General features: G+C 38.5%; 2 protein-coding genes across 2 annotated transcripts; both read right to left on the bottom strand.

Moving 5' to 3' along the window:
* Positions 1-9,931: 9,931 nt before the first annotated feature.
* LOC143182521 (uncharacterized) lies at positions 9,932-11,167 on the bottom strand. Its single transcript, XM_076383554.1, has one exon. It carries the CDS (start codon positions 11,165-11,167, stop codon positions 10,325-10,327), a length of 843 nt encoding a protein of 280 aa, XP_076239669.1. The 3' UTR covers positions 9,932-10,324.
* Positions 11,168-11,724: 557 nt separating this feature from the next.
* Xport-a (exit protein of rhodopsin and TRP A) lies at positions 11,725-14,570 on the bottom strand. The gene is made up of 2 exons (XM_076383555.1): positions 14,444-14,570; positions 11,725-12,034 (listed from the first exon to the last, which is right to left on the bottom strand). Exon 2 carries the CDS (start codon positions 12,012-12,014, stop codon positions 11,727-11,729), a length of 288 nt encoding a protein of 95 aa, XP_076239670.1. The 5' UTR covers positions 12,015-12,034; positions 14,444-14,570; the 3' UTR covers positions 11,725-11,726.
* Between the last annotated feature and the right edge of the window lie 330 nt (positions 14,571-14,900).

The following is a 14,900-nucleotide window of genomic DNA, read 5'->3' as shown; positions in this document are numbered from 1 at the left end:
CAGCTACACAATGAACATGATGTATAAAATAAAATACTAATTGTTGAATATTAAGATTAAATCTCTAAAATGAACAGAGAATAATGATATTGAAACGTCTTGAGAATGCTGAAATATAATGTTTGAGAAAAACGTATGCTCCGTGTTATGTACAAGAAGGCATTTCAAGAGTGGCACATTTTGCTGTCACGTACCGAGCATGTATAACAGTTTCTTCACCTCTTTTTTTTTGTAAAAATTTTACGTTGACAGCAGAATTGCCAACTGTTAATATAAAATGTTGGAATTTCACAGATTTTTATTTCAATGAAAAGTAAAGTTCCTTTTTTGATAAATAGTATGTCGAGTAGAATCATTGGTCTTGTAAATAGTAATAAAAATTATGTGTTCTTTGACAAATTTAATAGAGAGTAGAGTCATTTGCCTTGCTAAAGAATTATAGTAAAGTCGAGTCGTTTGAAATGGAAGTAAAAATGATAATATATCGTTAGATTATATGTTCTAATCGCTTCTTTTAGATGAGGATTTTCAGGTACCAATCCCGTACCTGTTGCTTTCAACTCATTCACGTGCCCAGGTGCGACGTGGGCGGGTGGAAGCGATGGGGCACGATGACCTAGTTATAAGATTTTAATAACTATTTAGCGGCTGGCACTGGTTAGTGTATCGTGCACGACGTATTTTCCACTTGTGTGTGTGTGGTTAGGTTGTGGAATTACGTCGGTTTTAATGAATGTAGTTTCATTTATGGATACATATTCCTTGATCGCCATGATGCTGTATTAATCACTTTATGGAATATGTCTCTGTATATTGAAAATTAATCCAATTCTGCAATACAATTAGTAGAGTCAAGTCATTGTATTATTAGTTGTTCAACTTTGAAGTTACATATTAATTCGTGACACGATATTATAAATTGATTTTGCCTTTTCTGCAATTTACAAATACACGCAATGGTCACTAGCCTTTGCCAGTCGATTTCAGGAAAATGGTACGTACCTTAGAGTGTGCTTGTTGTGTGCCAAACTCGGGTGACGGAGGCGTCCCGGGACGTCCTCCCTAGTGTAGGCCCTGCACCCGGGTGTCATGTGTGAGAATCGTGGAGTGAAAGAGACGTGGGTGGGGGGAGGAGGGTGGCGCGATTGGTGTGATTGTTTTTTTGCCATTGTTTAATTACGGGTGTTAGGCAGGTAGGTAGCTTACTTTCTGGTGTGAATGTTAGATGTAAGTAGGTAGGGCCAGGACAGGTCATCACAGTCTCTTTGATCGGGTAGGCGCGCTTTCGCGTGATGACTTGTTTCTGGATTCCATTTGAAGAGTTTAGAGTGAAGCTAACGCGATGGAGCATGCCATTGCCTTAGTTTTGCTTTCTGCTTTTCAAATTCAGCGACATTGCACTAGGGTCGTTGAGTTGTGATCGAACGGATAGGTAGGATGTTATGCTAAAGATTCAGTACGGGTTCGCGAACAGAAATTTCTTGGAAGTCTTAGACTTCCTCGCAATTACTGGTTGTGTTCTCGTGCTTTACCCAAGCGTGAGATTTCGTTGATTCTCAATGTCATGGGGAATCTTGTGCACTTAAGTTTCAGCTGGGTGGACCGCCCGAAGAAAGAAGAAGCTATAAGCTGAAGAGTCCCGGCATATTTGCCATAAGAAAAGGGAAACTATAAATGGTTCGCCATCTTCGGATGGGGAATCATTGTCGTTACTACTTTGTCACTATGCTTGCTTGTAGTTTTGTAGTAGTAGTAGTAGTTTAATCTAGTAATGTTGGACAAATCGCGGTTTGAATTAGAGTCACAAAAGATAATTACAAGAGATAAATTGGCATTGCTTATAAATTAAATGACGATTTATATATGTTTGAGAGAAAATTTACATAATAGTCTGTATTAATCTAACTGCTAAATGTCGATCATGATTTCTTTAAAACAGAGTTGTTTAAAATTTTTTTTAATTGTTTCTAGTTTCATTCTTTGTATCGTTGCATTAATTTATTGTTTTTTATCTATATACTGTAATGTTTTTTTACTAGTATACATTTTTCAAATTACTATTTTGACATAGTTTTTCCTATGTCTTAAATAATTCAAATTTATTATTTTATCTACTTCCTCTATTCAAGATAGTGTTGCGAATTGCGGTGATTTACGCGTTTTGAAGTAGTGTTGCGAAGTAATAAATGTCCAAAAATTAACAAGAACGTCTACGGACCATGTTTATTGCATGTGTATAATATTCGCAAGTGATATTTTATTTAACTCCTTTTTGCTTCTTGTTTCAGGATACAGCGTGGGAGTACCGACATTCGTGAAAAACTATGCATTGTAAAATTTTATTTAATACTTTTTTGCTGTCTGTTTCAGAAACATTGAATATTTATGTTTGTATAAAAAATGTACTGGAATTTTTTATAATGTCGTTTTAATCTTTGTTTCAGGAAACATTATGGAATTTGTACTTCGGAAGATGGTTAATACTTTAAAGTGTTATAGATATTCTTGCAAATTTCTTTGTAGATATGGGGTAGGCATCCCCATCCCCGCTTGGTCCAGACTCTTACTGGAGCACCCTGTCCTCTGGATTGCTTTCTCCATTTGGACTGCTATAACCAGTAAACTTGGTTATCAGTCAACAGTTATCATTGGTCACTCTTGACCAATTTCGTAAATCTTGCTCAAATTTCAAATTCCGCTTTACTTTCATCCCCGCTTTCTGTGGACCCTTACCCCATCTCGTTCTAATTCACTGCACCTCTACTCGCAACAGCCTCTCCACAATACGAGACTTGGCTGATATATCATTTATATCCAACCTCAGAAAGTGGCTACAGAGAAATGTACATAAGTTTCTTCTTTTTAGACATCTCATTTAGGAGGATACTTTAGTGAAACACCTTATGTAGTGAGTAATATCGTAAGAATACTATCTCATTCACTGACTTTACCATCATCAGTGATGCGGATGAACAATGTAGTTCCAACATTCACCGCTAGAAAATCGCAGTGAACTCTTCATCCAGTGGTTTCTGAAAAAGTCGGTATTTCAGAACACGAGACACGAAACTCCATAAGCTGTCTTATCTCTCTATGCTACCGCAGACGAGTATACTGTGGTGTGATAACACAAAATCCCATGACTCTTTCTTCTATTGAAAATTCCTTAGGCTGTATTAGCCAACAGGTATACAATGTACAATAGTTTAACAAGAAATATTTAATCCTTCTATTCAGTCACAATAGCTTTCAGTTTTAAATTTCACTTATCAAAGAATTCATTAATAATTCTAATTACCCTCATATTAGGACCCTCAACAGAGTCATCTGTCCTATATGCTGGCAACCAATTGGACTTTTCCAGTCTTGCTATCATGTGTTTCCTATTGTTAATGTATAAATCCCATGTTCTATCCTGTATCTCATCAGTACCTCTTCCAAAGCGTACCCAGTTTACCGACCGCCGATCAGGAAACATTCAAGGCCCAACAGGCTAGGACCCCACAGGGTCCCCCGATCTTTTACCAGACCCCAAAAGGTTGCGCGTCAGGTGGTCTTTTCCCTCCTATTTTCTCCCCCACCAGGCCAGTAAGAAACATCGTAGCGTACCACCTGCGAGGCGATTGGTCAGTTCAGAGACAGGTCAAACGGCAACACGTCGGTTAGCGTCTCTGTCACATTTATCTCTCATTTCGGTGTCGGTTGTAAACGGCGGTGGTCGGTCGGCTTTTGAATTCATCCCCGTGGTGTTGTACGCGCCACGTGATCCGCGTTACGCGCGCGTCCCCGCGTGAAAAATCGTCCAATCGACTCGTGTGACCGTAGGAGGACACAGGCGCATTCCAGCGTGTGCTCGAACCGCGAGCTTTTCAAACGGGCCCACATTATGCGCCGCGGTGACGCGAGTGCAGCCGAGTGTTTTGACACGAGCGTGCCTGCGGGGATCCACGGCGGGACAGGGCTTGCTCGATGAATGAAGAAGAGGGACCGAGCTGTCGTGCGGTCCGTGAACAACGCCAGGGAAACGATCGTCGAGGTGAGTGACTCTGTTTTCCCTATCGCTGTGCCGCGATGTTTGAGGTTAGGTTAGGGCCCATCAACTGGCAGCATTCCCCTGCTCGTTGCGCTTCACGACGCGAACAATACCGTCCCTCCGAGGACCGAGAGCATCCGGGTCCTCTCGAGTCCAGGCCCGAAAAGGGTCCTTTTTTTCCTCCTAAGCGATACGTGCCGGCGCATGTCTCTCTTGCTCTCGGCTGTTCCGCGTGGAATGCGAACCTTTGGGGCCCTGCTGTGTCTCTACCTTAGGCCCCTCTGTTACAGGTAGTGATGGACCGACGTCTGACGCGTGCTCCCTCGCGAATCTGCTTCGTCTTCGGCAGCAGGATATTCCTGCGCTAATTGGGATAGTGGAAGTGTATGAAATCGGAGTGTGGACCTGTTTCGATGCATTTGGATGCAGTGAGTACTAGGTATGGACCTTGCTTTGAGATTTTTTGTGACACGAGTCTGACAGAGAATTTTACGGCCGCTGGGGAGATTAGTGGGGTAGAAAATGTGAGTTCATATGTTATGTGAATTGTCTCTTAAAAGATAGTGTTTGTTGGATTTGAGAAGCATTGATGAATTGAAATTTATGCTGCCGTAAGAATGTTTACGTGTTCAAGCATTTTGTGTTGAATATGTAACAGTAGCTTCACTGGGTTTTGGCATTGGGAATGCATAATTTTTTATGTTTATGAGGAGCTTATGCAATGCTGTGGATGACGGACGTAAAAATTTCTGTGAACGACTCTGTTAAATGTCGAAAAATTGAAATAATCTTGTGTTACCCTTGTTAATTGTGGGTAGTTTAATTTGAGCAAAATTTGATGGCCGTATCGCTACTAATAAATCCTCGAATAGTTTAATTCAATTAGGATTTCTTTGAGTATCAAGGCCTAAATAGAAAATGATTAGACACGCATCCTTTTGGAACGTGTCTGGCAAATTTTACGAAGCACCGTTGTATTCATTTGTGCTAGATTTTCGACGTGCAATTTGACCCGCATAGCACGTTTGTGTCCTTTACGTAACACGCATAGACTTTATAATGAAATGCTTGACACTAACATATTACCCGTATTTGCAAATTTACTCCATTAGATTTAGCATTAAGATATTTAGAAATAAAAAAAAAACAGTTAATTAGTAATTAGAAAGCGAAACAAAGTCGAATTTAATTTGATTAGACATAGTAATTTATCTTTGGAATAATTTTTAAATAATTTCATCGTAACAGTGCTCCTTTTAGTTTGAGGAGACATTAGTCTTTCAATCTTCATTATTTACTCTAAACTTTTGCTTCTGGATTCGATAAAATCTCGTTTATTACCGCCATGTGAAAGTACAGTGAAATGCATAGAATTTGTTGCCTTTCCAAGTGTATCAAGCACGTTTAATTAAACCTGCGTGTATCTGGGTCGTAATATTGTGTCATAAATTATTCTTCTACTACATATCGTAGGAATTGCGAGTTGTAGTTCGACGTGTAAAGGTCTTGCACTCGACAGGATCATTCAAGAATGTTACTGGTCGAGCAACAGGTTGCTAGTCAGGCTTTCGAGGGATCTGGTTCTGATCTAATTATCCATAAGAATCACTACTGTGTGCTATTCGACCCGTTCTGCAGTGTTTTGCCACAATCTTCCGGAAACTCAACTAGGGAATCATTACTTCTAATCATCCAATTTTATTTCGCATTGAATTCAGGCTTACGTAAGCAATGGCGGTGTCCTCCGAATACCAAGGTCCATTCTTGGAGCATGCATTGTTTGGATGCAGACAAATTTACTCAACATTTTATCTCATATTTTGCTCGAATTACAGCTTTAAAGTCAATGGTTTAATTATTCCAAAATAGTAATTTGAAGCTTTATCAAGAGTAGATAATTTTGTGTAGAATGTATGGAGGACAAAAATGTTTGGGGTAACCCCTTTCTTCAATAGAAACTTTCTGAGAAATTGTTTCCATCAAGTTGATCTATCGTTCATCTGAGAAATAGGTCAATAACCTACTCATGTTATGGTTTACTATTGTGGCGAATCGAGCACCTGCTTTTTTTAATTCTATGTGTATCTGAATGAAGACAGGTGTTGAGTTGTAAATGGAGACGTAGAGGTACATTGAAGATTTCTTACAATGAATGAAAAACAGTCCATTGTATGATTTTAGGGGAATTTCTTTTCATTCACGTACTTTTGGGGGTGTAATTTATACGAATTACTGTTTTTTAGTTGTGTAAGGTAGTTTATACTTAAATTTACGAAGTTATTATTTAAATTCTATAGTTAGTTATTATTTACGAAGTATTCACAAGGACAAACATGAAATAATAAGCATTGATATTTATCAGGTCGTAGAAACTCACTATAAACATAGTAAAATTCAATAACCTGTGAAGATTCGAGCCACTTAAATTGCAATGTCAATTACTTGTTTTATTACGACATTTTTTACCAATTTATTACGCAAATACAAAATGCTCCAAAAGAGAGAGCCCAGATTGATTTATAGCATATTTACGTCATTCCACTCAGTCAACTCAAAATCCCATAATTAGTTACATAATCGTGCAAATATTTATAAATCTCAATATCAAAATTCTTTCTGCAAATTCGAGTACTAAAAATTGACAATCTAGAAACGAATAACAGTTTTACAAATTAAAATATTCAATACTTTTCTTCGAAATGAGGTTGCAAATAAATATTCTATCTTTTTCTTCCTTTTTCCTTTTCAATCATGCGAGTTCGCACATTCTACCAAAAGTTCCAGTAATTGCTTCCTTGTGTCAGACACAGAGCAAACGCTTTCACGATACTCTGATTAGATACGAATGCTGGAATACTTTCATATTTTATTGAAACGTAAATATTAACTATGCTATTGAAGTATTGATTCAATTCCAAGTTTGCCTAGCAGTTCCAACCACATTTTGTAGAATTTCTCTAATAAAATAGAGTCTAACCCAGAACGGTCCAATTTCCATATACCGTTTCGTTTCGCTGTTACACGCCGTAATTCGATGCGTTCCGGATATTCCGCGAGCACGCTTTAATTCTGCTGATTGTTGAACAGAACAGTGTACTTTGCTATCCAAACAGTATGATGACCGCTATAATAAAACAGTAGTTTGTCGGCCGCTTCGCGCTACTTGAACGACAAAATAACTTCATCAAACGAACAAAGAACGATCTAGTCGCACGTTCGCGCTTAAACTGGGTAAAAGAGAAAAGAAAAAAAGAAGGTCGTGGACAAAAGAACAGAAGGTGAAAAGAATTTCCCTCTCTTAATGATTCGGCTAATTGGCGTCTCTGGTTTCATGGTCCATTTGCATGTTTCCCATAATTACTAGAGAACGTCAGTGGATCGCTTTCCTTCCATGTGCCTTCGTGCTTGAAATTGACGTGTGCTCACTTTCTTCATTTCGATTCCGAAACTGTCAAATTGAGAAAGTAACTCCGCGAGATGCGTGCTGTTATCGTTCGAAGAAAGTTGCGCGGTTGTGTTGCTTCTGTTGCATTTAGGTGCATGACTGCGTATGCAACTTCAGCTATGGTTACACTGGAACTCGTGTAAGAGAAATTCACTTTGTTAGGAGAATTTTACCGCAGGGAAATGCATTTTGTGTTCATGTTGCATGTAGGAATGGGTTATAGAAGGTTAATTAGAATTTTTGATTAAGTGCTCGTTGTCGAGTATGCACGTGGAAATGCAATTTAAGTTAATAGCAATTGAAATCGCAGACAATCTTACATAAAATTTATGGAGTGTGTAAGTAAACTTATAATCATTAAAGTTACGAATATTTTTAATTAATCATGAATCCAGAAGCAAAATACTTTGTTGACTTTATAAAATAGAATACATTCTATATCATAGAAAATAACAAAAGAACACTTCCAAGGCATCTCTTTTTATAACAAGTTTATTGTCTTCTAATTTAATGTCTTGAAAATATTCTCAGGTTTCAGTTTATTTAATAAATTGCTCGTATTTTTCAGCTACATATTATCAAGCATTAAAGTTATATCTATTGCAGTAGGTTATCATCCATCGATTACATATTTACACGGTAGTGTGTCGATTACATCACTTGTACATTTCTTGCTTGCAATAATTACAAATTACAACGGTGAATGAGACAAATGAAAAATTTTGATTTGAATCGAAGCATGCGGGAAGTGGTCACGAGAAATCGTTGTCGATCGTAATGAGGCCATTGCCGGGGTATTTTCTCGGTTATCTAGGAAACGGTTTTGTCCGTTAATGGCGAGTGTTCCTTTTTCATCTTTCTTTCCGCGCTGCGTGCGCTACATAACAAACCCGACGCGACAGCTACATAACTTGGGAGCGATCTTCTTTTCCTCTTGAAACAGTCTTGCTATTGCTTATGGTTCAATAGAAATTTTCTTTATTATTAATACGTAAAACGCTAAACCATGAATTCCAGATTTTATAGTATTGTGTTGAGGAGAGTATGACTAAGGATTTTACAAAAATGATCAAGTAGATACTGAATTGTTTTACTGAACTGCAGAAAATTAGAAGATTAAAAATAGGAAAAATGTAAAATGGTTTAGGAAATATTTCAGCTTAATTTCTTATTATTCTTAGGGAAAATTAATACGTGCAGATATTTTAGAACAAATTATGAACTGTAGTTGCTCGTTCATAATTAGTATTCAAGGCAGATATCATGGGAAGCATTTTAAGATGACGTGTGTAAAAAACAGAATAGAATGCATTCTCGTTTCAAGTACGCAGTGTAATGAATTTATTATTTATACGTCGGCTAGGTTATATTTCTCGAAGCTCTCGGCACGCATTTCGATAAGGCATAGTTTGAGGCCGCGGGCGCGCATTTCCTGCACCTGTCGTATATGTAACACGTTGACCATGGACATGGATATGCAAAACGATGCACACACAGGCGCGCGCATTACCTGTCGTCTTGCATAATTGACGAACCATGCGATGCGATTTTTTGCACGTTGTCCTCCATTGCATTGAACGACATTTTAATCTTTAGTGTTGCTCCTTCATTTTCATTTCTATGTTTTATTACTAATACTAGGTGAACTATTTTTGGAATTCTAATCTTAGAAATACTTCATTTTAAAAAATTATACCAAATCATTTATACTCTTCAAATTATTAAATCATGTTCAAATAAATTTGGTCTGCTAGAATTATAAAATTTTTTAAATATTGCATGCAAGAAGCAAAGAATGTAAGGTAAAAAGAAATTGAAGAATGAAGAGAAATAGTGTAGAAATATTTGGTTAGCAAACAGTGTATTATCGTGCAGGTCAAATAACAACGAAGCTATGTGCTAACTGGCCAACAGTATCTTAATTTACGGAAGCACGATAGCTTATCGAGTGCAAGGAACTGCAGCGAGACCAAATGGACAAGATAGAAGAGAAGACTTTTAACGTTAACTGAGTTCTCTCGTTTGTAATTCCATTTCCATGGTAATCGTGAACTTCTGTAGGAATCATAGATCGCAATTTCTCTGCACTTTCACGGCAACTTGACGGTTTCCCTTGTATGAGACCTCATTTTCAGGGTCAAAGGACAGTGTTCTTTCAAACCGTGGCCTCATTTCAGCAGCAATATTACAATCTCAGATATTTTTTGGTGGAAAAATATATTATTTCTTTTCTCAAACAACTTGTTGCATTTTTGAAGAAAAGTGAATCCGCGAAAGGTAGTTTACTTTATGCACCGCGATTTCTAGAAATTTTTTTCTAACCAGAGTAATGCTGAAATGACAGGGCACATTTTGCACACATTTCTGTCGACTTCTTCAGTCCCATAAAAAACTTTTACCAATAGCGATAATGTGATTTCCCGCCGCGAAAATTGAGTGACGTCGCTCGTGTATTCATTTTTTGAACAAATATTTATTTTTCAATCTATTTTTGCAGTTATCTTAAACATCATATATCATAATACAGTTAGAGTGTAAAATATAAACATCATGCAAATAGTAACATAGAACAATGAACTTTAGGTCTGAAAACAGGTGTTCAACATTTCCATAACATTCTTCATATAATTTACAAAATTCTCCATAAACTAGTTTCTAAATCAATTATTTATTACACTACAGCTAAATTAGGATATACAGATCCAGTAACATCTAATACCAATTTAGCTCTGAGGTACTTTAGAGTGAGAGCTGTCTCAATCTGCAATCTCAGTTAACAGACCCCCTACATTCTAACTTCTGTAGTAATATTCTCCAGCTTCATCCCTTCACCTCGCCAAGGCCCTTCAAGGCCACTTAGCCGTTTCTCCGCAAGAAGCTTCATCCTCCAAGGTCAAGGGACAGTACTCGTCAGCAGTGACTCTTTCTATGTCCCCTATATCAGCCCTTGGTTTGTATGGCAGCTCCGAAACCAAGACGCCTTGCAGCGGCTCCTTCTCATCTGCATCCTCCTCAAACTCCCAGAAATCGTCCTTCGACGCTTCCTTCTTCCTCGTCGACTTAAAATCCCTTTCTGTCAGCGTGATCGTCTTCACAGCCCTCCGTCTCGCATTCCCGCGCAAAGTGTCTTTCGACATGGTCGCCTTCTTGTCAGCTTTGACACTTTTCCTGGGTGTTTTAGGGGTTGCTGATCGATGGTCGTCGCCACGACTCTCCCCTTCGGGGTCACGGCCATCGTGATTAATGGATCGTCGAGATTCCTCCTCGCTCTCAGACGACTTCCTACTTTCCAGTCCCGATTCCATGGTGGTTCCCAGGAATGCATTTTTATCGGTGGATCCCGTCGCAGCCTCGTTTTCACTACTGCCACCTGTCACCTGCTCTTTCTCGCTCGCCTCGATGGTCGTGGAATCGTTTTCTGCAACTTCGACCGCACGCTCGACCTCGGGGTCTTCAGGGACCTCCTCTAGCGACGCCACCGTCGTCTCGGGGCGTGGCGTGGTCGAAACGGGAGCGACCTTATCGACTGCCTCCACGTCTGACCTCATACGAGGATTCTTCCGATACTCTTCTTCCAAGTAGTTTCGGAACTGATCCCTAAAGTAGCCGTCGATCATTTTCCACACGCTGGTGCTGTACCAAGTGAGTATGCTAATGAGGAAAACCCCGCGGAATATCATGCCCAACATGATTGCCTTTTGTGGGGTTTACTTTGTACGAGGATGATGGAGAGGGTGGTCCTGTCTTTACGAATTGGGGGATGATGGGACTATAATGGGTTAAATTTCTGGTAGAATTTTTTAGGGTACGGTGGAATGTGGAGTGTATTAAAAGTGGGTATTAACATTTTTGAGAATATTGGGAAATTTGAACTGTTCAGCTGGTGGAAGTTGAGAAGTATGATTCGTGGAAAGTATGTGTTGGAAGTTTGGAGAGTATTGAGCAATATAGATCCGAAATTTGAATTATTTGATTGAAGTATTCAAAATCACGTATTGCTAAAGTCTTTCAAAAAGTGATATTAAAAATTAAAACTCTTGAAGGCTTTTCGCAATATTTCCCTCTACTTTTTGGTTTTCAAAATTGATCCACTGTACCGATCTTCAGGTATATCAGATATCTCGCTGCAAACAAGGCCAAACGAGGACTTTACAGTCACTCCTTTGAAGTGGAATCATATTACACGTTACGAGATTACTAGCTTCCAGAAAATGTGTTTAAGATTTATATTGGATGTCTTCGGTTCGTTTATTCTTCAACGTAGAAGTACTGTTTGAGTATTGTGATAGTTTCTTGTATCTTTGGCCATCCCATAGTGAAGAAGATCAAAATCGAATTGGCGATGACGAATAGTCGCATCATTTCAATGCCATCGCTAGATCGTAGCCAATCGCCGAATCCTTGATCCTGGATATCGTCGTTTACATTGATCGCCTTTTTGTTACCGTTCTTCTCATTCTTCTTATCATCAGTCGAGTTACTTTCATGATGCCGACTCTTTCCAGCTTTGTTCTCATGGTTCCCGCGTTTCTTCATTGCTTCTATGTGGATTTCATCTGCAAATTATTACATTTCTTTAGTAACTATACAAAAGACACACCTATATTTTCTAAACTAAATAGCCAAATTTTTAATTAAATTAATTACTGAATTTCACTACTCTGTTGAATTCTATCTTCAATTCATGATTTCAAACTGTCGATCTCAATGACACCTGTCACTTAGTTTAATTCATGTCTGTTTCAGTACATATTTTATAACATATGTCAGATGAATACCAGTGATATAAGCTTGCTGTGGTTATGTTTGAATATTTATACATTTCAAAAGTATCGAATCGATGCTCCAAAATAGGTGACCATCAAAATGTTAATTTCATAGATGTTCAAATACTCGTCATAGTAATTTCAAATAAATCCTCGCAGATGAAATAAGCTGGACGTGGGTACGCCCACATGTTACTCTCGTCCGCGAAACGTCAAGTGATCCACGTGCATTAAGTTCGCGTGGAGCGGTGACAGAGGCATATTTTCAGGCATTCCTGCACGTACGAAAGATACGGGTGCTCGGGCGAGTGCGATGACCGTGATCTGACGTATATACATTGCATGATTCACTCTTGTGTGCACAATGCTGCGCATAAAACGCTGCCTTCGAACATGACACGATTTTGGGACAAATAGTAGAGCGTGGAGAAAGATATTCCTGACTAAATTTCTTCCTTTCCGATAATACTTTCTGGACAATCTATTTCTAGGCCTTCACGATAAAGTATTTATAAAGCTGAAATAGAGAGAAACCAGATTCTCGTGTTTCAGAAGATATAAGAATAGACGTTGCTTGCTTTGGAATCGCAAATATTCATGCATTGATCATAGTCGCTATTGAATATGGATTAGGCTTCTCATTATGAAGTTCAGAATTAATTAAAATTTTCCGTATTCAGTAGAGTGAAAGTTAGTTAAGTTTTCTATGATCTCCATTCTCGGCTCCTATTTTATAATTGATAGAATAGTTTAATAGTTCATAGAAACTGTTTCGCAGTTTCACTGTAGCACGTGTAGGGTATCTTGGTTCGGACTGTTTTATACATGTAATACATTTAGATGGAGACAAATTCGTGAACGAACACAGAGGAAACTGCGGCGAGACGAAAAGGGAAACGTTATCGTGTGAAAGACAGTCGAGATAGGGATGACAGTTTCTATGCACGTCCAAACTTCTGCAAATTTGAAGCTCATGGATCGATCACCAAAGTTACTCGGATTTCCCTTTCAATTGTCCCTTAAATTTAGTATAAAATAGGTACTGTCGAATATGTCTTATTCCCATTAATGCTGATTAATTCAGAAAATTAGATAATTCTATTGTATTTGCATTGAACAAGCTTTTTCATTCCTATATTGTTTGAGGATACACAAAAGTCGAATTAAGTTGAATTTAAGCGAAGTCATAGCTAGAAATTGTATCTACTGAATATTCATCGTTCTGTATGAAAATGAAGTACTTAAATGTTAATTTAGTAAGTCGTAATTATAACTAAACAGACAAAATAGAATATTCCATGGTCTGCTATAATCTTACATAACGATATTGGTGAGAATATAGTAAAATATGACATTTGACCCTTCCTTCTGGCCTTGTTTCTTTCCCAAAACTTGGATGCTTCCTATCGAGCCTCTAATTAGAGAAGTTTGGTCCTCCATTACTTCTCTTGAAACTGGCCTAATGTATGGCAAAACTTGGACCACCAGTGGCAAAAATAGTTTGCTGTTAAGTGAGATGCAATTACAGAACTCTTCAGCTGGACAGCACTGTCAGTGTCTTATTCGTCCCCTCAGATATCTCGTAGCTACTGCCAGCAGAAGTTAGAAAATATTTCAGCGAAAGATTGAAAAGAGCCCTAGAAAATTCCTACTTGTCCTAGGTCAGTGAAAGTTGCATCCCAAAAAGTGCATTACAACATCAGCATATTGTAATTGCCTCATGAATAAATATACGCTCGTTTTCCCTAGGATAGAGCACCGAGCCGCAGAAATACTTTTTCTTTTTCAAAGAAACTTTTTCTTTTACTCTTTTATGGTTTTACTATAATTATGTTTCTCTCTACTTTGACGCTGTCCTATTCAAAATTACTGTTCCTTGAAATTACTTCAAAACATGGTTCATTAAATTTCTACTAGTACATGAAATACTTGACTGCAACATTTGTAATATAAAAATAAATAATAATATAAATCGAGGATAACTCTTATGTAGATATAGACCTACTAATCCCCAAAAATTGTATTACAACCAGCATCCTGTGGTAGCCTTGGTCTTCCTTTGCCCCAACATATGAACTCAAAGACGTTTCACTTTATGAACAATCCTTCACACTCTTTGTGCTCACTTTTTCCAGGTCCTCGCTTCACCGAGCTTCACTAGAATCGAGTTACGCGTAGTTTTTATCACGACAGACTCACCGCGATAAATCAGTTGTCCATCGATCGCGACGGAAGTTCAGCAAATCCAAGATCTTGATCCCGAATTTCCAGCGACAGTGGAAGCTTCTCAGTTGAACTTTTCCCTTCGCGTTCGCGTCTCACGGCGTTCGAATTGATCGTAGCCGACTGTTTGCCAGTTTTTCCCCTCCACGTTGCTCTGAATCTCGTTCACAGGGCTTCTTCAATTGGTAAGCTCATTACAAGACTCCCCAGGTACGTTAAGGGTTCTTCTGTAAGCTCACACGCGTGATATTTCCTCTGGAAACCTCTGACGAGTTTACGCTTTATGCTCACAACGAGGATGCAACGAGGCTGAATCGTCACATGCGAAGTGTGAATCGCTGATGAGTGTAGGCTTGGGTTTAGGATTTCGGTTCTGTGATCGAATGCTTCAGCAGTTGAATTGAATCATTTTTGTGAGTACCTACCTTCGATT

The sequence above is a fragment of the Calliopsis andreniformis genome, chromosome 8, assembly GCF_051401765.1.
Source record: "Calliopsis andreniformis isolate RMS-2024a chromosome 8, iyCalAndr_principal, whole genome shotgun sequence".
Lineage (NCBI taxonomy): Eukaryota > Metazoa > Arthropoda > Insecta > Hymenoptera > Andrenidae > Calliopsis > Calliopsis andreniformis.
This window is presented reverse-complemented; position numbering and strand designations above follow the sequence as displayed.

Bases quoted from the DNA above. Each gene is read 5' to 3' on its own strand.
- LOC143182521 (XM_076383554.1), bottom strand. From the start codon at position 11,167: ATGTTGGGCATGATATTCCGCGGGGTTTTCCTCATTAGCATACTCACT.
- Xport-a (XM_076383555.1), bottom strand. From the start codon at position 12,014: ATGAAGAAACGCGGGAACCATGAGAACAAAGCTGGAAAGAGTCGGCAT.